The sequence below is a fragment of the Zootoca vivipara genome, chromosome 2 (assembly GCF_965207765.1).
Source record: "Zootoca vivipara chromosome 2, rZooViv2.hap1.1, whole genome shotgun sequence".
In the NCBI taxonomy this organism is placed as follows: Eukaryota; Metazoa; Chordata; class Lepidosauria; order Squamata; family Lacertidae; genus Zootoca; species Zootoca vivipara.
Window position 1 is genome coordinate 29140822 of NC_142584.1, and position 22028 is coordinate 29162849.

Here is a 22028-nt window from a genome sequence, read left to right on the forward strand (position 1 = left end):
ATGTAAGATTCTAGTACTCAGAGGTACGCTACTTCTGAAGACAGAAGTCCCTCTTAGTTACCATATGCAACAGACATTACTAGACCTATTCCCCATGAAGGCGTCCAAGTTAGCAGCCCCAGCAGCACTTCTAGAAGCATGCACTGTGAAATGGTATTTACCTTCTCCCCACCATTCAAACCTATTCAAACATGTAACCCACCCATTTAGGTAAATTCCATCAAAAACCAAGTGCTTCAGACTATTGAGGGTGGGTGGATTGCATGTTTGAATGCTCTAGTCATATCTACCCCACCTTTTCCTTCAGTTTTAATGCATCCTGTAAGGCTGTCCTACATAATTTCTCTGCGTGTGTGGATTAGCCCCTACTTTCATGCAATGTGTTCTCTTAAATAACACTGGAGATGTTATGGAGAAATATTAGAGACGAGTTTCTGACAAGTTATTCAAAAGCTATGTATTGCTACAAACACACATACATATAAATGCATCAAGGCAATAAAGAAAAGTTAATCCACTTTCTTAAAGTCACAGGGTACACCATCTGTAGAGAGAAAGTATGAAGAGCAAATCAGCAAATGTTCAAGAAAAAGGCTGCATCCTCCTAAAAGCCAATTAATGTGTAAGTTTATGAACAGTTATATCAGCAAGGATTTAAGCAATGAATAGCACTAGACTAAATGTATAGTGAAAAGATTTACACTTGTTTAAATTTTTATTGTTAATTGTAAACTATGATTTCAGTGTTATCGATTGCTACCCTGGAAAGCCCTTAGTTCAGTGTGCTTCATTCCAAATAAGTGCACACACTTCACTAACCATTAAAATTCAATACAAAGCTCCAATGAACTGAATTTCTTTCTGACTCTGAAATTGTAACAAGGAAATTCAAACTATGTTGCCCGCAATTCTCCAGCAGCATTTCTACTTCAGTTGATATTTACCTCAGTCTAAAGGAATCTGCTTAGAAATCTGAGTAGTGTTTCAACCTGCAAAGTTAAAACAGAGTTAATATGCAATAGTTTGAGATATTCCCAACAACAAGACCACAAAGCACCCTGCTTTAGCTTTCTAAATTATATCACAGTGGTTCTACGTAATATTTTACGACAATGTTTTCATCTAACATGAACATATCAGGGTACAGATTAGCAATGTATGTTTTTAAAAGAGAAAAGGGAAATAAGAATGTGCAAGAAAATTCAAATTGTGCCTAGGTCAGTTAAATTGTAAAAACCTTTTTTATTATGATTAGGTATCAAAGGCAATATACATCTAAACCATACTAAAAGTAGCTACTCTGAATACGACTAACACTAATACTGCCCATTATATTAAATTATGGACAGTATTAGTGGTTATTATAATATAACACAAATCTGAAGAAATCTAAGAGTTAAATATCACCGTAATTGCAGTAGCATGATTTAATACATACCTATACAATAAAGCTTTGCCTTTGCTATTTGCTATGGAAAAATATCCACTTCTGGGTGAGAAGTCCATGGAGTTAGCCAAGTATATGAACTTTTTTCTCAACACCGGAAAATTGGAGAATACAGTAAATGAAGGAATGTGCACCTGCGAAGGCAAGTGGGACAAGGTAATGAAACAGAGGGGGCGGGGTAAGTGAAAGCATACTTCATTGTCATACATAATATTAAAATAAAAAAGTTTCAAACATTAATTTCTACATTTACTCTCAAGACAATAACTCTGAACCCAACAGCTTTATCTTAAGCAAAGGCTTGTGCACAACTAGCAGGATTTCCTAACGTCCCCCTGCCCATTTGCAAGCTACGTACTTTAGAAATTCCCTGAGTTTTGGTACAGAGGAACTCCCAGGATCGGAGGCTGGGGGAATAGGGGGAAACTCCCAGGTGAGAGCTGGGAGGGTTTACTTTTCTGTGTGGAATAAAGGTTAAGGTCTTTTATTCTCTTTCTCTTCTTCCTTTTCTTTTTCTTTTTTCTTTTTTCCTATTTTTCTTCTCTAGATTAGTTTGGCTTTATGAAAAGTATTAATAAAAATTTATTATAAAAAAGAAACTTCCCTGTCCAGGATCTTTCTAACTACAGATTTTGCTTATACAGTTACAATTAAAACTACATTGGCCGATGCTCACTATCTCAAAATTTCCCTTGCGGGCTGCCTGTTCCCACACTTGGAGGAAATGAACCACATGATGTTTCCACCAGCTGTGTGACATTAGGTTTTTCTGGAGCTAAAACCCACTTTTCGCCTAAATGGTAGCAATGTGAAAAGCTTTTCTAATATGATAAAATGGATGTTTTGGGGGTTATCTCATTTTCCCGTTCTGAAACAGAAATTGGTAGACTGTGTGCACCTGGTGAAAAGGAAAAGGTTTCCCTATATAAAGCTCCTAAAGTGAGAAATGTTTGCCTCAAACCATAAAGTATAGGCCAGGCACCCCCAAACTGTGGCCCTCCAAATGTTTTGGCCTACAACTCCCATGATCCCTAGCTAACAGGACCAGTGGTCAGGGATGATGGGAACTGTACTCCAAAACATCTGGAGGGCCAAAGTTTGGGGATGCCTGGTATAGGCATTTCTGTCTTTCTGTTGTCATATTTTTGGTAATTTCCCAGAAGACTTACTCAAACTCAAGACATTTTCACTATCCAAGAGCCAGGCAACATGTGTGTCTGTTCTATATATGTGAAAATTACTTGAGCAACTAGGATGTCACAGAATGTTCAGACATGCAAAGCCCTCAATGTGAAGAGGTCAGCAACAGAATGTTGACAAATAACAAAACATCTGTAAAGGGAAATAATAATCACAAGCAGGAGAAAAATCCTCCAGTAAGCTACCTAGTTATAATAGTTATAAGAGGAACTGTTTTTTGTTTGTTTTGCTGAATTAATGCCAGGGGAGATGGACAGGGGATCTCTGTAGGCATGGGAATCCAAGGTTGGGATGCTGAGGAGGACCTTAGGAGCTGAAAAGAACAAGCAAGAAAACTCCAGCTTAAATTGAATTGAATTAATACCTAGCTATTGAATTAAACTTGGGAAAAATTCTTACCAGCTTTACCGCATCATCTACTTTATTAGAAGCAATTGCCAATATTTCAGTGGTGGGACTGAAGGATAACGATGTTGCAGGTGTGACCAAGTTCATTATAGCTTTAAGAGGCTTAGGATTAGTTTCTCTGAGACAATCGTCCTGAGCGTACACATTCACAACTCCAGAACTGGAACTAGAAAAAAGAGTTTGTGGTTTACAAAATGCTTAAACCATAATTAAATTAACTCAGCAACTTATATTCAGGATCCTATGCTTCTCCAGAAATACTGAGCGTCATTTCCTATCAGCTATACTGAGGAAATTTTAAGGCGTAACTACAGTAAAATCTAGGGACACAGGTGGCGCTGTGGGTTAAACCACAGAGCCTAGGGCTTGCTGATCAGAAGGTCGGCGGTTCAAATCCCTGCGTCGGGGTGAGCTCCCGTTGCTCAGTCCCAGCTCCTGCCAACCTAGCAGTTCGAAAGCACATCAAAGTGCAAGTAGATAAATAGGGACCGCTACAGCGGGAAGGTAAACGGCGTTTCCGTGTGCTGCTCTGGTTCGCCAGAAGTGGCTTTGTCATGCTGGCCACATGACCTGGAAGCTGTACGCCCGCTCCCTCGGCCAATAATGCGAGATGAGCGCACAACCCCAGAGTTGATCACGACTGGACCTAATGGTCAGGGATCCCTTTACCTTTACAGTAAAATCTTATTCATGTAAATAAAAAGAGTGCAATTTTTTTTTACTACCTTTATGCTTAAGTTTGTAGAAGGAAGGCTCCATTTGCAGAAAGAGGTTTGACAGCTACAGCCATTCCTAGACTGGGAAAGCCTTGCCACAGCAGTTCATGCATTAAGTGATTTCAAGTAGATTCCTCCAATGCACTCCATGTGGGGCTTTCCTTCTGCTTGCTCTGGAACCTGCAGTTAGTGCAGAATGCTGCAGCACAATTGCTGACTCCTACATATGCTGCAAGAAGCTCACCTGTATCTTAGGGGAAGCAATTAGCTCCAGCCACAGCTCAGAAGTTCCATTTTTAAATCAAGGCAAGCAACATGGCAGCTCTACAGAATTTAAGGGCAAAAAGCTGCTCAATATTTACTCAGTCAGTCTTCCAAGTCATGGATCAACCATGGACTAAAAATAAGATATTTCTGAAGACTACTTTGATAAAGCTTGGAACTTGATCTAAAAAGCATTTGCAATGTGTTAACCCAGGCATCCCCCAACTTTGGCCCTCCAGATGTTTTGGACCACAGTTCCCATCATCCCTGACCACTGATCCTGTTAGCTTGGGATGATGGGAGTTGTAGGCCAAAACATCTGGAGGGCCGCAGTTTGGGGATGCCTGTGTTAACCTGTCATACTGGCAAGTTATTTTGTTGCCATATATGAAGATACACCACTAAATTATTGGTAGATTTTGCCCTCCTCTGAATTTGGCCTCTTATAGCACATTACTAAGAATGTTTACTCAAAAGCAAATCCCACTGAAATCAAGTGGATTTAATATGCTGCAACCTTAGTAACGCATGTTTAAACCCATAATTATCTGACAACTCGTGTCTTCAAAGTAGAGAACCTTCCGGCAGGATCCAAGAAATAAAATATCTTATGCTTCCACTTACCCACATGCCACATATTGGTTGTTTTTGGAGACTGCAATAGATGTACCACGCAAACAACCTTCGTCAGAAAATCTGTTTAGGCATCGTCTGCTTTTTACATCCCATATGAAAACTTCACCCTGAACTGACAGAGAGAAACACATGGGGAATATTTTTTTAGAGGAAGTAATATATGACATCAAAATGCTGGAGTTAAGTGGGGGGAACCTCAGCGAAACTATGAACAACAAGAGCACAGCAAGGAACTCCCTACTTTACTTAAAGATTATAACTATTACATGGTGAGTTTCCATTAAATAGGTACCAGTGGTGCCTCGCTAGACGAATTTAATTTGTTCCGACGGTCAATTTGTCCTACGAAAAATTCATCTTGTGAGGCACCGTTTCCCATGGGAATGCATTAAAAGTTAATTAATGTGTTCCTATGGGCTCCGGGGGAACTGGCGGCAGTGGCGGCGCTTGCTCGCTTGGCTCGTGGAAGGTGGCAACAGCCCCAGAGCCTTGCTGGGCTGTTGCCGCCTGCCTGCCTGCCTTTCCTGAGGCAAGAGAGCAAGGACCGCTGCCGACGGCAGTCCCCGAGCTGAAGCACAGCGGCCGCTTGGCTCGGGGAAGGCAGACAGACAGGCGGCAAGCAAGCGGCCTTCCCCAAGCAAGCGGCCACTGCGCTTCAGCTCAGGGAAGGCAGGCAGGAGCTTCCCTGGGCTGTTGCCGCCTGCCTGCCTGCCTTCCCCGAGCCAGGCAGGCGGCAAAAAGCCCCCGCACCGGAGCGCTTCAGCTGAAGCACGGCGGAGTGGGGGCTTTCGCACCAGCACACTTCGGCTCCGGAGCTGAAGCGTGACGGTGCGAAAGCCAAAAGCTCCTTGCTGTCGGTGGTGGTGGGGTGGCTGTATTTGCGGCGGTAGCAGCGCCAGCGGGTTCGGTGCGGCCTTTGTTCTTCGGGTCCCCATGAGGCTCCCTGTGTGGCGCGCAGGAGATGCGGGATCGGGGGCCTTCGCTTGGGGGGGGGCTCCTTCCCCCTCTTGGGCAGCTAGGGGTGATGGCGACTGCAGTGGCGAGGCAGGCCCCCCAGGATCGTTGCGTGGTGGGAGGTCTCGGGCCACAGAGCTCTGCTCGGCTGTCGGCCGGGCGCCCTCGTCTTCGGCCTGGCGGACCTGCGGGAGGCCTCAGCGGCTCCTCGCTTGCTCCGCCGGACGTTTCCGACGCCCACGCGGTCGCCGCGGGGTCCGCAGCCTGGAAGGCGGTTTTGGGCCTCTAGGCCCAGGGGTTCCGCCGAGTCTCCGGCCGGGCGCACTCAGCCTCGGTCCAGTGGGGTCGCCGGGGGGCCTTCAGTGGCTCCCCGGTTGATCCACCGGGCTCGCTTGGCGCCCGCGCACCGGCAGTTCCGCCGGTTCCGCCGGGCCAGAGGCTTGGCATCTAATAGCATCTTGAGGACCCCTCTGGCATAGCTCACGGACCCCTGGGGGCCCCCGGACCACCTGTTGGGAACCACTGTGCTAGAGGAATACCCTGTACGTTTTGTGATCGGAGGTTTTTATGGCCACGCTTCGCAAGACGAAGCGGCGGCCATAGAAAACCTCGTCGTCTTGCGAGGCAACCTCCGATCGCAAAACCCATTCGTCTAGCAAAAAAATCGTCTAGCAGGGCATTCGTCTAGTGAGGCACCACTGTACTCACATGCATACATCATAAGAAGTAAAAGGCACAACTGTTTCATGGTTTATGGGGAGGTTGTATCGGGTCATAAATTCCAGTTTCATCTGAAGGCACCTTTCTATGGGTCCTTTCTAATCAGAAAATGAGCCAGTGACGATTACTACTGTAACAGCAGCAACAGAGGCTATACAAAGTTCTCCTTTCACTAAAGAACGCACACCTTCAAACAGTGATGCTGCATCTCATCTGACTTACCAGAATGCGTGTAGATTTTGCTGCTATCTGGAGAGAAAGATGATTCAAAAGACTTCCCGTTTATTTTCATGCTCCCAATAAGCTCTTTCGTCTAAAATAGCAATGCAATTGCTGATCAACACAAGTAGTCACAATATCATAAAGTTAAACAGTCTGGTCTCATGAGAGGAATGTGCCCTTCTACAGTCATCATAAAAAGGAAGGGAAGAAAATTTGTAGGATGCAGGTGCACACAAATAAATATTGGCTGATTGTGTTTTCATATATACTGGTATATTTCTTAGTACACCACTGTATTCCCTAGTATGGTGTTCTGTTGCCCTATTTCCCTCCTGTTATTTATGGCTTTCTTCCTTTGGTTTATCTTTGTCCTTCTACAGTCTCCACCACACAACTGACTTACTCATTTATTCAGATGACGTGTTTAATAAAAGACACAACACAAAACTCTAAAGATAACCAACTGCTTAGCTATTAGCCACCACTATTTGGATTTAACAAAATCAAAGTCAATAAATCCACACCATCCCTGTGACCTGTCTGCTGAAATGGCTACTGTTGAGCAGCACAGAAGTTTTGCATGAAGCATAAGACTGCAAAATGCTATGTGGTTCGAAATGCTCATTTTCAGACACAAATGCATATTTTACCTTCATTGTTAACAAGTGCAGATAGCCTGATGTTCCATTAAGGAGCAGGAATCTTCCATCTGGTGATACTTCAAAATTTTTGATAAACTTCTCCTCTAAACCTTAAGTTCAAAAAAGCAATGTGTTATATAGTTCCAGCACACACACACACACACGCAACAAGGCTAACAATTAGCTTATAAATTATGGTTTAATCTGGGTGCTTATTTATAAAGAATAGATGGTTATTTCCTTGAATGTTTATTCTTTTTCTTATAGATGCCATTGTTCCAAAGACAAGGAAGAACACTGGGCACTAGTTCTACTGCCATGCAACACAGTAAGAAGGAATTTAATTACAAATATTTTATGTCTAATTCAGAAAAAACAAAATTATATTTGAGCATTATTCAAATCTACTGAAAATTCAATGTGTACCAAAATATAAGCAAGCGGTAAAACCTCACCTCTGATATGGGTTACAGGAATAATTTTTCCAGCCATCATGTCGTATATATAGAACCGCTTGTTGTGTATGCTAGTTGCAATAACCTGCTCTCCATCAGCACTAAAACGTGCCTTGTACACTGGAAAGCCTTCCAGGTGAATGCTCTGTATCTTTGGATTAGTGATGCCATCCACCTTTAAAGAGAAAAAGATGCATTCATTTTTCACCTCAGAATGGGCAATATTTAAGAGGATTTCTAAAATACAAGTGTAATAATGACTAGCAAATGCCAGTTTGTCTTGAATTTAAATTCCTTGATTTGACGGCAAGCCGGAGCCCCACAGAAACATTGGGCTACTTCTGCCTGCTACTGCAGATGGAGCTCCACAATAACAAGGAACTCCTTCTGCTTCTATGCAAACAATAGGGATGACCCACTTGCTTCCATGCACTTTTGACTGTTTCCAGTCCTTAAATTTTGGTATTAAATATGCAAATTCAAACCACCCACCCAACCAGCACATAGGTGTCTGAAGCATGTCTCAGCCAATCAGTTCCTTAAAATAGTATACAAGAACACAGAAGCAGAAACGATTGCAGCATATATAAGGTAATTATTCCTCACCTGGAACAGTGATACAGACCGATCAAGCCCAGCAGTCATAACAACTTGAGCAGAAGGATGGAACTGCACAGTTGTCAGTTTTGCATCTGACAGACGTTCATTATTAGCCCACAAGCAGTTTTTCATCTAAAATGCAGAACAGGAACACGTGTGGTTGTTATGAAGCTGCATAACCACTAAGAAACAAGTATAGAAATGAAAAAATCTATGAACTCATGACAGTATCCAACACTGCACAAGCAGCACTAAACTACCCAAATAGGACCCCCCCCTTCTGCTCCTCCTTGAATACTCCCACAAAAACTGCTCCACAGGGTCCTCCAACCATCTGGAGCAGATTCTGAGAAGGAGGTTCAAGTGTGCAAACACAAATCTTCTGTCCAAGTGAAACAGCAGCTTTGGGCACAACCCTAAGTCTGCACTACTGAAATATATTTCAGCAAATTTGCTACTAGTTCTGTCCTAAGATACATTCAGTGTTCTAGGCAGTTTTCCATTTCCTAGTTTAGAGATGCATTACCGATCCTAATTTTCCAAAATCAAGATGTATTCAACTCTGTGCAAGTGGTGTTCTGCTCACAGCTGGAACTTCCTCTTCTCACACTTCCCTAAAATCTGCTCCAGATGGTCCTCCAACCTCCTGAAGCAGATTTTGAGGGTTAACAGCGGGCTTGCAGGAGAGGAGAGGAGAAAATTCCCAATGATTTTTTTTATTTTACTGTTGAAGCTCTACATGATAACTTTTTCATCATACTTAAAACTTTTGTCAACTAAATATTCAAAATATGAAAATGCTTTCAATGTGTTGTATGAAGTGTCTCTTGAAACCTGTTGTTTTTCTCATTTTTAACAGCTTTAAAGCCTATGAATTCTAATCACAAACACATTGTGTGCATGAAAAGGAAAGATGGCTTTACCTGTAAAATGCCTCTTGGTAAGGAGTCTGACACTGTCACGAAATTGCCTGTCTTGTGCATTAGTTCATCCTCTTCATCTTCGCTGTCATCTTAAAAAGAAATTATTTCAAACATTGTATTGTTTTATCTGTGCAACCATATGAAAAGTGGCGACATAAGCTAAATGCTATATATGAAAAGAAGTCAGAACTTATTCAGTATACAGTCATAAACTCTGCTCCTGGTCCCTTAGAGCAGCTTGCAACCGTCAGTAGCAAGACAGTCTGCGTCCTCAGGTAAACAATATAAAACAGAGTAGGCAGCCTTCAGGGTTGCGTGATCTACTTTGTTTTTTACTTGAACCTTGAAGGCAACCAAACTGAAGCCAAGTGCAAAATAAGAATTGCTTAAAATTCTCAAGGATCACAACTGGAATCAGATGCAAAATAAGCAGTTAAAGAAAATAAGAGTTAAGGAATGGGATGCGCAACCCAGGAAACTGGGAACCAAGCAGCCATGTTCTTACACACAAACACCCACACTACACTTGAGGAGAAGCCAACTCCCTGTACTACTCCTTTTATGGCCAATGGATGAGGCCAAGTTGGTCTTCCCCTTGCCATGATGCTCTTCCTACATAAGTCCATGCGAGACTTCCTTGATCAGAAGTCCCAAAAACTTTCTCTGCAGAACATGTGCACAGGATTGCATCTTAATTACTTTATCGACTTTGGTTCATGCTATGGAAAGTCCCACATTTACCTTCATCTCTGGCTTTTCTTGCTTTCTTCTTCCTATCCCTCTGTGCCCAGGAAGGGGTTGCTCCCATTGCGCTCTGAAATCTAAGGAAGACGAATCTTTACTTCACCCACAACTGTTACTTAAGACACAACCTTATTCATTGAGGTAAGTAAAAAACAACTAAGTAAATACGCCAGACAATTTTGAAAGATGGGTGAAAGAATGATGATGAGCATTAAATATCTGATGAAGAGAGGGATGCAGGGCAAGAAACCCTTAACAGACAGCCTTATAGTCTCTCTCTCTCTCACGCACACACACACACACACACACACACACCCCTTGTGATGCAAGAGCAGATGCAAGCTGTTTAAAGGATGGACTGTGAAGGAAGAAAAACATTTTCCTCAACCCTCCCCACCTCTCGCACGTAACCCTCTCACTATGACAATAAATAGGGAAGTGCTTTTGTCCAAGCACCCCAGCCATTTCTGCCTTTCATTTTCCAGTTCAATTTGAATCATCCTTGCCATTTCCCCTTTTCTCAATATTAAGCAGTAAAACTTCATAGCTGCATAAAGAAAATTCATTTATTTATTTATTGCATTTTACTATGTAATAAATATAGACATCTTCAAAAATTCAAATTAATTTAGAAATTGTCTGTTTTGAGAAAACACATATAGGAAGGCCTCTTCAAAAATGAGGTTATATGCTAACATTTTATCATGCCAATTCAAATAAATAATCAAAAATTAATTTTTCTTAAGATGGTTGCCTCTTGTCCATGTTACCATTAACACTCACTGTTCTTGAAGTCTTCTTTGAAGTTTTTCCTTTGTAAGCTTCTTTTCTGCATCACTTTTCATCATGTTTTTTCGATATCGATGGGTCATGTCAATTCTAGGAGAAAAACGTCACATGATAAATTTGTACAGTTCTGTAAAAATATTAATTTTACCAAGATGATCACTTTACAAATTAAAGGAAGTGAATAGCTTATATTTTGAAACAGTGGCATGTAGTTCATGTTATATAGTAAGATTACATAGTAGAGTCAATGTGATGGAGCGGTTAAGAGTGTCAAAGTAAGCCTGGGAGATAAAGGTTCAAACCCTCACTCAGCCATGAAACTCACTGAGTGACCATAAATCAAATACTTCCTCTTCCTAACCTACTTTATATGATTAGCATGGGGGAGAAATGGAAAAAAAGTTTACAGTATTTTAAAATCAGCTACAGTGGTACGTCAGGTTACAGATGTTTCAGGTTACAGACGCTTCAGGTTACAGACTCAGCTAACCCAGAAACAGTACCTTGGGCTAAGAACTTTGCTTCAGGATGAGAACAGAAATTGCACGGCAGTAGCACGGGGCCCCATTAGCTAAAGTGGTACCTCAGGTTAAAACCAGTTTCAGGTTAAGAACAGACCTCCAGAACGAATTAAGTTCTTAACCCGAGGTACCACTGGATAAGATTCTAGTATTTCCAAAGCTCTTAAAAAGTGGACAGCCTGGCAATATTTTGTAAAAACTTGCAGAAAGTACACATGTTAACATCTTCACTCAGAATGAATGGTTAAGATGATGGGTGGTATCCAATTGTGCACTGATGCAATGGACTTCCACTTGTGCAAAGGTGACTCTCCTTCAACCTGCAGTCACCCAAAATCTGCTCTGGAGGATTGGCAATCCCTCCAGAGCAAAGTTTGGGGGACACATAGGGACCCACATGGGGAAAGAGGGAAAAGCTAAGGTACAATACGTCTGCTGATGCAACTCTTGAGCTTGCACTCACAGGATGTAAGATGCTTACACCCCAATCCTACATATGTTAGGTTGAAGACAAGCCTCACAGAGTTCAATGCAACTTGCTTACAACTACAGCTTTGCTTCACCACACTCAATTCACAAGTCAATTTACACCAGGTGCATTACACATCAAAGTAAACCCCTAACCATGAATTACTGTGACATGCAAACATAGCCTATGAGTGCTGCTTACATTTCCTCAACTTCATCATCTTCATCCACCCATGCTGGTTTTTCAGATGGAAGAAAGTTGTCTTCTGTTTCATTCTCCACTTCCGAGTCATCAGATTCTCCTTCAAGGAGATTCCCACTGAGCACGTCGCCGACCTTAAAAAAAGAAACTTTTTTTAATCTTAGAATTTAAAAACATGTTACAGATTGCCACCAAGGAATCTTTAAAAATTCCTACAAACTTATTACTGTTAATTCTCAGCAGCCCGGGCAGGGATGTGAGGCGCATAACAAGAAGAGAAAGCTGGTGGAAAGAACCATTATCCACTAAATACCGTGATGCTGATGATTGCTATCCAGTTGGGGCGGGAACGGGGGACCAAAACAGGCTTCTCGCCTAATACCTGCGCCAGCGGGCGTTGCAGACGCTGCAGGTCGTCGTCTCCTTCCTCCACGTCCCCAAACAGCAGCTCCTCAAGGCCACGCTCCGCCGCGGGCTTCTCCGCCACGAGAGCCAAGTGCTGAGCCCGACGGATCTCCTCCGCGGCAGTCGCCATGTGGACGCCTCCCTCAAGCCGCCCTTTTCCGACCCGAGGCCGCTTTCTGCCCTTCGACGCGCCTCGCCTACCCTCAGCACTCGCCTCCATGCTGCCTCTGCCTAGTTCAGGACCACAAACCGGAAGCGGAAAGGCCCGCACGTTCGCGTCACGTAAACCGGAAACGCCCTTCACGCTCAGTTACTATAGAGAGGCACGCTGGGAGAAACACGTCCACCCTCCCGCCACAGGACTCAATGAAGCCACCGTGACGCCGCTGGTCCCCCTGAATGAACATGCGATGTAAACAAACAGATCAGCAGAGAGATACGCGGACTGACGGGCCTTTCTGCGCGAGCTCCTCACCCCTCCCCACCCCAAGACAAATGGAGACCGGAATAATACGATCTGCGTAACACTTGTCTTTTTCTCTATGTCTATGTCTCCCCCCACTCCGTCCGGTTCCCGTGAGAAGCATTGCCACGTGACCTCCCTAGCCCCGCCTCCTTTTCACATGACCTCAATGTTTCAGTGTATTCCCCCCTACACACACTTTCCCCCATTTCCCCCCTCATAAGAACCGCTCTATAGGCGGTCTGTTCCATCACTTATAAAACTGGGGGGGCAGGTGAAAGCACCTTTTTTAAAAAAAGATTAACGTCTCCTCAGTTGAAGGCAAACTGAGACGGAGATAAGCTTCCCATCAGATCTCTAGCCGTTCGCGGCTACCGCTTTCACGCTGCGACTGCGACCGTACTCTGTTCCCGTCGCCTCTCCCCCCCCCTCTTCCGCATCATAGTTCAGGCCGCCAGCCGCGTACGGCGAGCGAGGGCGATCCAAACAGCGAGGGGGCCAATGGGAGCGCGCCGTGGGTTAGGGCCGTACTACGCGTGCGCAGTGCGGTTATGCTAATGTTGTTGATATTCTGGGGCTTGGAGTTGAATGTCTTTTCTCTCTCACACTCTGCGCTCTTCCCTCCAGTTTAAAGTGAGAGGCTGAACTTTCCTCCTCCTCCAACCTGGCTCTGCCCCTCGGAAAGGGGAGGGGGAGAGTCCGGGGGGTGGGGGCTGAGCCCAAGGGGGCGGGAGGGGGGGAGGAGGAGGTGAGCGGCGGCGGCATCCTTTACCCATGAGGGCCTGATGGAAAACACAAAGGACCTGGTGAGTAGCGCAGAGCCGCCCCCCCGGGGGGGTCGAGGGAGGCAGAGGCAGCGGCCAGCACCGGACAGGGCAGAAGGCTTCGGCTTTGGAGCGGGGTGGCTGACCTGAGAGGCTTCAGGGGGTCACGCCGCTTTGGTTTCCCTTCCTGAGGGGATGGTTGGGGGGTACCCACGCGAGAAATGGTCTGGGGAGCAGCGTTGGATTCTATGTCGTGTGGGAGGGAAGTTAGCAGCAGTGCCGGGCTGAGAAATGCAACTCTAGGCAGAGAGGAGGGTGGGATGTTCTGCGAGAAATGCTGCTCCGTTTAAGCTACCTCTTCTCCAGCTGCCCCGACCCACCCACCCACGCTTTCTTACTCACACCTCCCCCCCACTCCCCAGCAACATGTGCAAAAGTGGCGGGGACTTGAGAGAAACTTCTGCCTCCTGTCGGAGTGCGAGTGGTTCATTCATCGATGCCTCTTCGAGGTTTCCAGCGTCCCTTCCGCGTTCCGTTGCGTGCTATGTGTGCTGTGCAAATAACTCGATACCTCTTTTTGTGCGTGTTGGTACCTTGGCCAGTACTGTACTGCGGCTCCAGCATTGCCCTAGTAGTTTAATGATCAAAAAGCGAGGAGATTTTGTGCCTCACTGAGCATCTTGTACGGTATATATGCTTTGCAAGGGGGTGTGGAGAACAGTGTTCAACAAACATTTCATTTGATTGTTTTTAGAATGTGAATGTGGCCTTTGAAAGGATAGAGGAAATGTTTAGGTCTGCCAATGTTCAGTAGTGTAGAAGAGAAAACCTAGTAATCCAGGAAATGCCATGATGAGCCTTGGTTCTATTTCTTTATTTTCCTATCATCCTTGCTACTTTTCCTCCCCTGACATTCACACTAATCTGTAGGATTCTGCAACCAGCTTTGTTGCATACAAGCCTTCTGGAGCAGAAAGCAAATGATTCAGTTTTACCTTTCTCAGGGAAAGCTTTCAAAATTAATGTTATAATGAGGACTTTAAAGAGAAATTGTCAAATTAAGATATGCCGAATGCTGACAATAATAAGTTTTGCTGGATAAAGTACGAAAGATGTAACTTTTTCATTTAAAATGCATTGACTTGAGTGCATTATATTTGTGACGTTGAAATGCTGATATCAGCATAAAGTCACATTTCCTTTGTTAAATGTGACTTATTTGTAATTAAACTTAAAGTACAGAACATTCTGTTACTTATATAAAACCAGTGTGGTGTGTTGGAGTAAGACCTGGGATACCAGGGTTCAAATTACCTCTTAGCCATGAAGCCCAGTGAGTGACTTTGGGCCAGTCACTGCCTCTTAGCCTAGTTTATCTCACAAGGTTATTGTGAGTATGAAATGGAGAGAGGGAGTACAATTTATGCCACTTTGAGCTCATTGGAGGGAAGTGGGATATTAACTTAGTAGCAATAATAAGTAAACATTGAGCCGTATTTTAATGTGTGTGTTAAGAGATACAGTAGTTTTAAAAGTTTTTCATTTGGGACAATGTTGCTTTGGACACTGCTGATGCAGGGCTTTATTCTCAAACTTTTTAGCACTTTCCTCCTTAACTTTCCATTATGTATCCAGACTAAACACCTTTATTGTCTTAAGGCAGTCTTCCCCAGTCTGATACCCTCCAGATGTTGTTGGACTACAGATCCCTTTATCCCTGATTATTAGCCATGCTGGCTGTGGTTGATGGGAATTGTAATCCAAAACATCAGGAAAGCATTGGGTTGGGAAGGCTGTCTTAAATGATGTGTGCGGCTTTGTCTTGCCTTTCCACAATACTTGATTGGGCTTTAATAGGGATACTCATGTGCATGTATACTAACTACAGGTATTGCTTCAGTCTCCTGCCCCCATTAATTTGTCCATTGTTCTCTATTCTGCCCGTTGTGCATGGACTGTATACCAGAACGTGGTAGCATGTCTGTCTTGCAAATCTTTTACCATACTTCCTTAAAGAGAGTATAAGCAAATGCCTTTCAACAGCTTCTGAATGCATAGCTATTGGAGGGAACACTGTGTTCTCGATGTTGTGTTGCCAGTTAACGTGAGATAGCGTTTGGAACTTACAGACCTGGCTGGTCCCCTATGTGAACTAATAATGCTTTCTAGAATAGTCCCAAAGCCTTCTGTAATGTATGTTGGTTCCTTGACAGATCTGTTGATATGGAAAGTGCTCACTGAGGGTAAAAGTTCTGAAAACTGCTGGATTAATGTATACTGGAAGACAACTGGGTCATACCTTCTGCTATCACTGTTGGTACTACAACACACAACAACATGTGCATTTAATCTTATGGGCCAATCATGCAACCTGCTGCACTAAAAATATGTTTGTAGGATAAGGACCAATTATTCTGTGGCTGCAGTTCTTAAAACAAATTTTTATTGGCTTTACTTTTTATACAAATACAAGAACCATTAAACACTTATGCAGCAGTGCATCTAATTGTGTTTTTTCTATCCATTGACTTTAACATGAGCTTACACATTCAACATTCAAACATATTACTTAATGTAATCGCTCCACTTAAAATATTGAGCTGTTAGAATAACAATGTCTTGATTTTTGTCATTAACATAGCTAAAGAAAAGGGTCCACATTTATTGGAAGGTGTCTCTTTTCATTAAGCCTTTAATTGTCCTCTAGTGTCTGGTGAGATGCTCAGACATTGCTTCACTCCAGATATTATTTTTCCAAATGTTCAGATTTATTTCAGTCTGGTTCTCTCATTATTGAGCTATCACTAATCATGCTGCGGTCAGTAAGAAGTCTACTAGTTATCTGTAGTGAAGGGTGGAGCCCAAGTCTATGTCCAAAGATAGTAGGGCTAAGGTAGGATTTGAAGAAAGAGGTTGGCTTGTAATTGCGGATATAATAGAGAATATTGCAAAAGTTCCCACCAAACATGAATAAACCAAGTTTTCCATAACCATTCCAACATAAAGAGCAAAGGGAGGGATTCATTTTTGCCAGCCTGACTGTCATCCAGTGCCAGTGTAGGCTTCCTGTAAGCAAGAAATTGTTTTTTGAGGGGTGGGAATGGCCCAGAGACCTCATTTGTGATCTCCAATTGGGTGGCCTAATTCTGATTCCCATACAATTTGAAGCCCTCCAGCACCCCCTGCTTCATTAACTAATACCGGTAGATTGTTGCATATAGGGAAGCAGCACCCTTCAGGTCATATGCTAGTTACAGCTGCATTGTTATAATCTGTAATGATTAGCTATGGCTGTGAGACAGCAATGAGTTATTACTTTGACTTGTCAGTTGGTTGTTGTAGCAATGTAAAAATTGAGGTCATTGACAAATGTTGCCTAAAGTCAGTGCACGAAGCTGTTCTTTGATATGAGCTAGGCAGAAAAGAGGTGTTTAGAGATGGGGTAGGGAACTGCTTGTCTGCATGACATTACAGAAGACTTTTGGTCAATGTTGAAGATATCTATGTTGGTGCAACATTATATGCATAACGTTTAGCAAATGATTATGTTGAAGTTGCTATTGATAGGAATGGATGAGCTGTTGCTACAATTGATTCATATCAAAAACATTTTGTGCATCCTCACAGTCACACATAGCTTTACAACTTAAGTTTCTCCTGACTCTTTCTTGTTCTTCAGATTGCAAGTGCCTTGGGATGAGGATGGATTTATTTATTTAGAACATTTATTGGCTGCCCAAGCAACAAAGTCCTCTGGGTAGTTCACACAGAATACAATTTAAACATTGATTTTTAGTGTTTTAATTAATCATTCCCTGTCCTTCAAAACTAGAACTAGCAGCATAACAGCATTTAAAAACATATTGCTCTTCTTTGCCAGGACTTGTTAGATCCCTGAAATGTTTAAGCTGTAAGTTAAACTAGAAAGGATTGTAGTTTGTGGCCATAATAGTTTTTAAAAGTGGGCAATCATTGCAGCATATATTTAAGTAACTGTAAAAGTTACGCTGCAAATGTAATCAAGTTATGTGGTGCCTTAACTGCACTTGGGATAGTGGTTTCTAGCTCTCTTAAGTTCTCAGTGCCATGCTGCTATGCAAACTTGCCACCTAAGATGAATAAAATTTCAGTGGGTGATCATCACAGAAATACTAGTACTTCTTTAAAATTATAGTGGAAATTATGGTAGAAAACATATTATGTATGTAACATGGATGGATGTTTCTAATTTTGTGAATGTCCAAATATGTAGTTTTTTCAGGCTCTCCATCTCCTGACAAAATTTGTGACTTTTGCTGTTGAACATTGTATTTACTTATCCTTCCTCACCCTACAAATTATGAAAGTTGCTGTGTGAATGTCAAGTACTCATGTGTCATACAGTCATTATGTTTCCACAGGCTCTTCTGTCATCCCAGTAGCACATATGAGCAATTCAAGTCTGCATGACTATACTTTGCAGGTTGCAATCACTATCTTTTTATCTTAATGATGCTCAGGTGTCTAATAGTCATAAGCAGTATAATAGTTATGGGACAGAGATAGCTTTGGTTGCCTTGGTGGATAACTTACGCTGGGAACTGGACAGGGGGAGTGTGTCCCTGTGGATTCTGCTGGACCTCTTGGTGGCTTTCAAAGCCATTGACCATGGTAGCCTTGCTGGGATAGGACTTAGAGGCCCTGTTTTACAGTGGTTCCATTCCTTCCTGGAGGGGCCAACGCAGATGTTAGTGCTGGGGGACTCTTGTTTGACCTTGGCTGTTGGCTTGCGCAGTCCCTCAATGTTATGTTTTGTCCCTCATGCTATTTAACATTTACATGAAACCACTGGGAGAGGTAGTCCAGAGTTTCAGGGTTCAGTGTCACCAGTATGCGGATAACACTCAGCTCTATTTCACCTTTCCACCTAAATCCAAGGAAGCTGTCTTGATTCTAAACTGGTGTCTGTGATCAGTAATGGACTGGATGAGGGTGAGCAAATTGAAATGTAATCTAGGCAAGACATACCGGTAGATGCTCTTGGTCAGTCAGAAGGCATAAGAGGGAACAGAGATTCCACCTGTGCTAGGTGGGGTAGCACTCCGCTGAAGACACAGATTTGCAGTTTGGGCATGCTCCTGGACTCAGCTGTGATCATGTTCGCTCAGGTTTCTTTGGTGACCAGGAGTACATTTGCATAGTTAAAGCTAGTGTGCTAGCTGTGCCTGTTCCTTGAGATGTCTGATTTGACCACAGTGACACAAGCCTTAGTTACATTCCGTTTGGAATACTGTAATGCCCTCTTCTTGGGAATGCCTTTGAAAAGTGTATTGCTCTAAATGTTGGGCATTCAAATGCTGCTGATAGGTCTGGAACTGTTATGGGTGGAAGACACTATTTTTCAGTGGTCTGCTCCTTCCTAATTGCTCAGTATTAGATGGTAGCATTTGATGACTTCTGTTCAACTATATACCTACTGTATATCATAAGGAACTACCGGTACTTTGTCCATTCTGCCATTGAATGGGATTGTCTGATTTATGGATTGGGGTGCTAATTGATATGTGGATGACATCTGGAATTTTTATTTTATTTTTACAACGATTTCAGGAGTAGCATTTGTTTTAGCAAATGAAATGTGTAGCATGATCTGCAGCATGCAAGGGATATCTCTTTAGTAATGGCATTCTGAGATTGCGCATGGTAGAGCAGCCATTCACATAAAATCTAACTTTTGTGATGCTTGTTTTATTCTATCTCTGTCAGTTGCCATGGAAGTGTTTCTATGACAAATCATTAACTTTATGGGAATAGTCTACTTCAAAGACTGAGAATATGTGACGGAAACAGATGAGGGGTGGGTTGTGCTTAGTGGCTAACAAAAGGGGGGAAATGGACCCTAGAAGTTGCAAAGAAGAACAATGATACACTCTGGCTCTGGCTTTTCTCTCTAGTTTTGGTGTGAAATGAGAATATACCACAGAAAAGCTCCACAGTTTTCTGAAGAGAAAAGGGTAGGTCAGTGAGCTCAATTCTCTTCTTTGGGTTGTTACGTGGGGTTGCATCAAGTGTGGTGTAGTGGTTAGAGCAGGCATCCCCAAACTGCGGCCCTCCAGATGTTTTGGCCTACAACTCCCATGATCCCTAGCTAACAGGACCAGTGGTCGAGGAAGATGGGAAATGTAGTCCAAAACATCTGGAGGGCCGAAGTTTGGGGATGCCTGGGTTAGAGTGTCGGACTAGGACCTGGGAGACCCGAGTTCAAATTTCCACACAGCCAAGAAGCTCACTGGGTGATCTTGGACCAATCACTTGGTCTCAGCCCTAGCCTACCTCAGCTAATGTATGCTGCCTACTGGTTAGCCAAAGGTGGATGAACTGTTGATAAACAATGCTGGGTATACCAACACATGATAAACTTACCCTTGAATTCTACAAAGACTATTGAGGACTTTGGTGGGATATTTGAAATCTGTAACTTCAGGACTGATGCATTCTGCAGAGAAGCTATCGAACCAACGTAGTTTTTGTATAGCTCATTGCTTTACATTTGCCTATCTGTAAAGCAACGTAAGTGCTCCCCTGTGATTTCTACAATGGAATATATATAAGGGTAATAAATTAAATGCTTGTGTTTGGTTGTTGAACATAATTTTGTTGGGTGCTCATCCTGAATATTGCTTTGTGTAGTGCAAAGTCTTTCATTTTTAGTTACATAGCATTGCATCTATGTAACATTTGCGAATTGCTTTTCATTTTGTCTGTCTACATGTGTTGTTTCTCTGTGATTTGAGATTATATAGTATGGATCTTCCACACTCAGTGGAAACCTGTTAAAATGCTGAAATATCTCTTTGATACCCTTTTGTTGAGAGGTTTTAACATTTTAGCTTCTCTTTTTAGACTGAACATTCTTCAAGATCTGAAAGGAAGAGACGTGACTCGTTCGGGATGTTTGATGGTTATGATAGCTGTAGTGAGGATACCAGTAGTAGCTCAAGCTCTGATGAGAGTGAAGAGGAAGTTGCACCCTTACCCTCAAACCTCCCAATTATCAAGAACAATGGACAGGTCTACACATATCCAGATGGCAAATCTGGCATGGGTGAGTGCATGATTTTTCAGTGGAATGCTAAATCAAATGACCATTTCATATTTCTAAAAGTGTGCTTAAGTCCTAACAAAGTGCGTGCATGATTCCTTCCTTTAGGATGCTTACAGGAAAATGTACAGAGTCTGATACATTCAGGAAGAAGGGGACATCACCACACCTAAAAACTAAAGAGATATTTGCTTGGATCCATAGTTCCCAAAGGTGGTAATTGACTACACTCACTCAGAGAAGGCTTACTGAAATTAATGGATCTAACTTAGTCATGTTCAGTAATTTCAGTGGATCTGCTCTGAGTAAACTTGAATATCACCCCCTGAGTTCCCCTCACAGGGCATTCTCACTGGAGAAGAGGAGGAGGTGAATTCCGTCCGTTCCTGCATCTTATTGCAGACACTGAAGAGTTGCTCTGGTGGCTTGTGGGACCATCTTGAACAGTGTTGAGGTGCTCCTGGGGGAAAAGGAAGCAGCAACAATTGTCGCCTTCCCTTCCTCCAGTGGGAGCCTGTACTGAATCTCAATCCCTTCCATTTGTGGAAGTTGCACCCTGGATCCAGCCCATTGGAGAGGTGGCACACACTCCTCTACCAAGGAAGCCACAAGCTAGGCCATCCATTTCTGCTGAAATCTTCCCAAGCCATGCTCCAGATTTCATCTCCATGTCCATGCATGCAAAGTTCACAAAAATTGATACAGAAGAAGTTCTAATCCCAGTTGGGATAGTAGGGGGCAAGATAAGAAAAGAAGAGCAAGATTTGGGATGAGGGAAGCGTGTGTGTGTGTGTGTGTGTGTGTGTGTGTGTGTGTGTTGCCTTTTATCTGAGGATCCCAGGGTGGGTGACAGTATAAAACTCAACAATACATAACATAGTAACAAACAAGACAATAACACACCCCAGCTATTTAAATGCTTACCTGTTTTTTATGAAATCAAATGTTTCAAGTAACCGTTTCTAGTGCAGTATGCACTATTAGGGCTTGGCAATACTGTATCTGGTTTTCAACAACGTGATATATCATCAGCTCAACATCGTGTTCAACAACGTGATAGACCAGTTGAACTATGTAGAGGCAAATATACCTGCAACTGTTGCTACTTTGGGGTCTAAAACTGATACATGTTTACTTACCTTTAACATATTGTTACAACTGTTACTTTATAGCAGTGTTTCTCAACCTTTTTTGGGCCAAGGCACACTTGTTCCATGAAAAAAATCACGAGGCACACCACCATTAAAAAAGTTAAAAAATTTAACTCTGTGCCGCCCTATATTGACTATATAATTATGACTGTAAGAAACACTTGCCAATTGCTGTGTTGGTTGCAATCTCCTGTAATAAGGCTTCACAAGCCGCTGATTTCTCTGCCAGCACAATCCTTTGCTCAGCAAGTTTC

At 42.9% G+C, this 22028-nt stretch overlaps 2 protein-coding genes across 13 annotated transcripts in view; one reads left to right on the forward strand and one right to left on the reverse strand.

Annotated features, from left to right (window-relative positions):
• Positions 1 to 442: 442 nt before the first annotated feature.
• UTP18 (UTP18 small subunit processome component) lies at positions 443 to 13200 on the reverse strand. 2 transcript variants are annotated; one of them, XM_088663058.1, is made up of 15 exons: positions 13063 to 13200; positions 12293 to 12546; positions 11911 to 12044; positions 10714 to 10809; positions 9928 to 10007; positions 9187 to 9275; positions 8270 to 8395; positions 7664 to 7838; positions 7218 to 7318; positions 6568 to 6658; positions 4660 to 4783; positions 3047 to 3221; positions 1439 to 1581; positions 945 to 989; positions 443 to 544 (listed from the first exon to the last, which is right to left on the reverse strand). In XM_088663058.1, exons 2-14 carry the CDS (start codon positions 12533 to 12535, stop codon positions 965 to 967), a joined length of 1602 nt encoding a protein of 533 aa, XP_088519184.1. In that variant the 5' UTR covers positions 12536 to 12546; positions 13063 to 13200; the 3' UTR covers positions 443 to 544; positions 945 to 964. The 2 variants fall into 2 exon arrangements, with proteins under 2 accessions (XP_088519184.1, XP_034960211.1); XM_035104320.3 differs by lacking the exon at positions 13063 to 13200 and having other exon boundaries at positions 12293 to 12559.
• Positions 13201 to 13329: 129 nt separating this feature from the next.
• MBTD1 (mbt domain containing 1) overlaps positions 13330 to 22028 on the forward strand; it is a 44422-nt gene continuing 35723 nt past the window's right edge. For 2 of the 11 annotated variants that reach the window (XM_060271891.2, XM_088663053.1), the window contains exons 1-2: positions 13338 to 13584; positions 20425 to 20626. In XM_060271891.2, the coding sequence (XP_060127874.1) occupies positions 13564 to 13584; positions 20425 to 20626 (223 nt within the window). In that variant the 5' untranslated portion in view covers positions 13338 to 13563. Of the gene's footprint in view, positions 13585 to 19475; positions 19536 to 20424; positions 20627 to 22028 lie in introns of all 11 variants that reach the window. The other 9 variants (XM_088663051.1, XM_035104328.3, XM_088663052.1 and 6 more) reach the window with 8 other exon arrangements.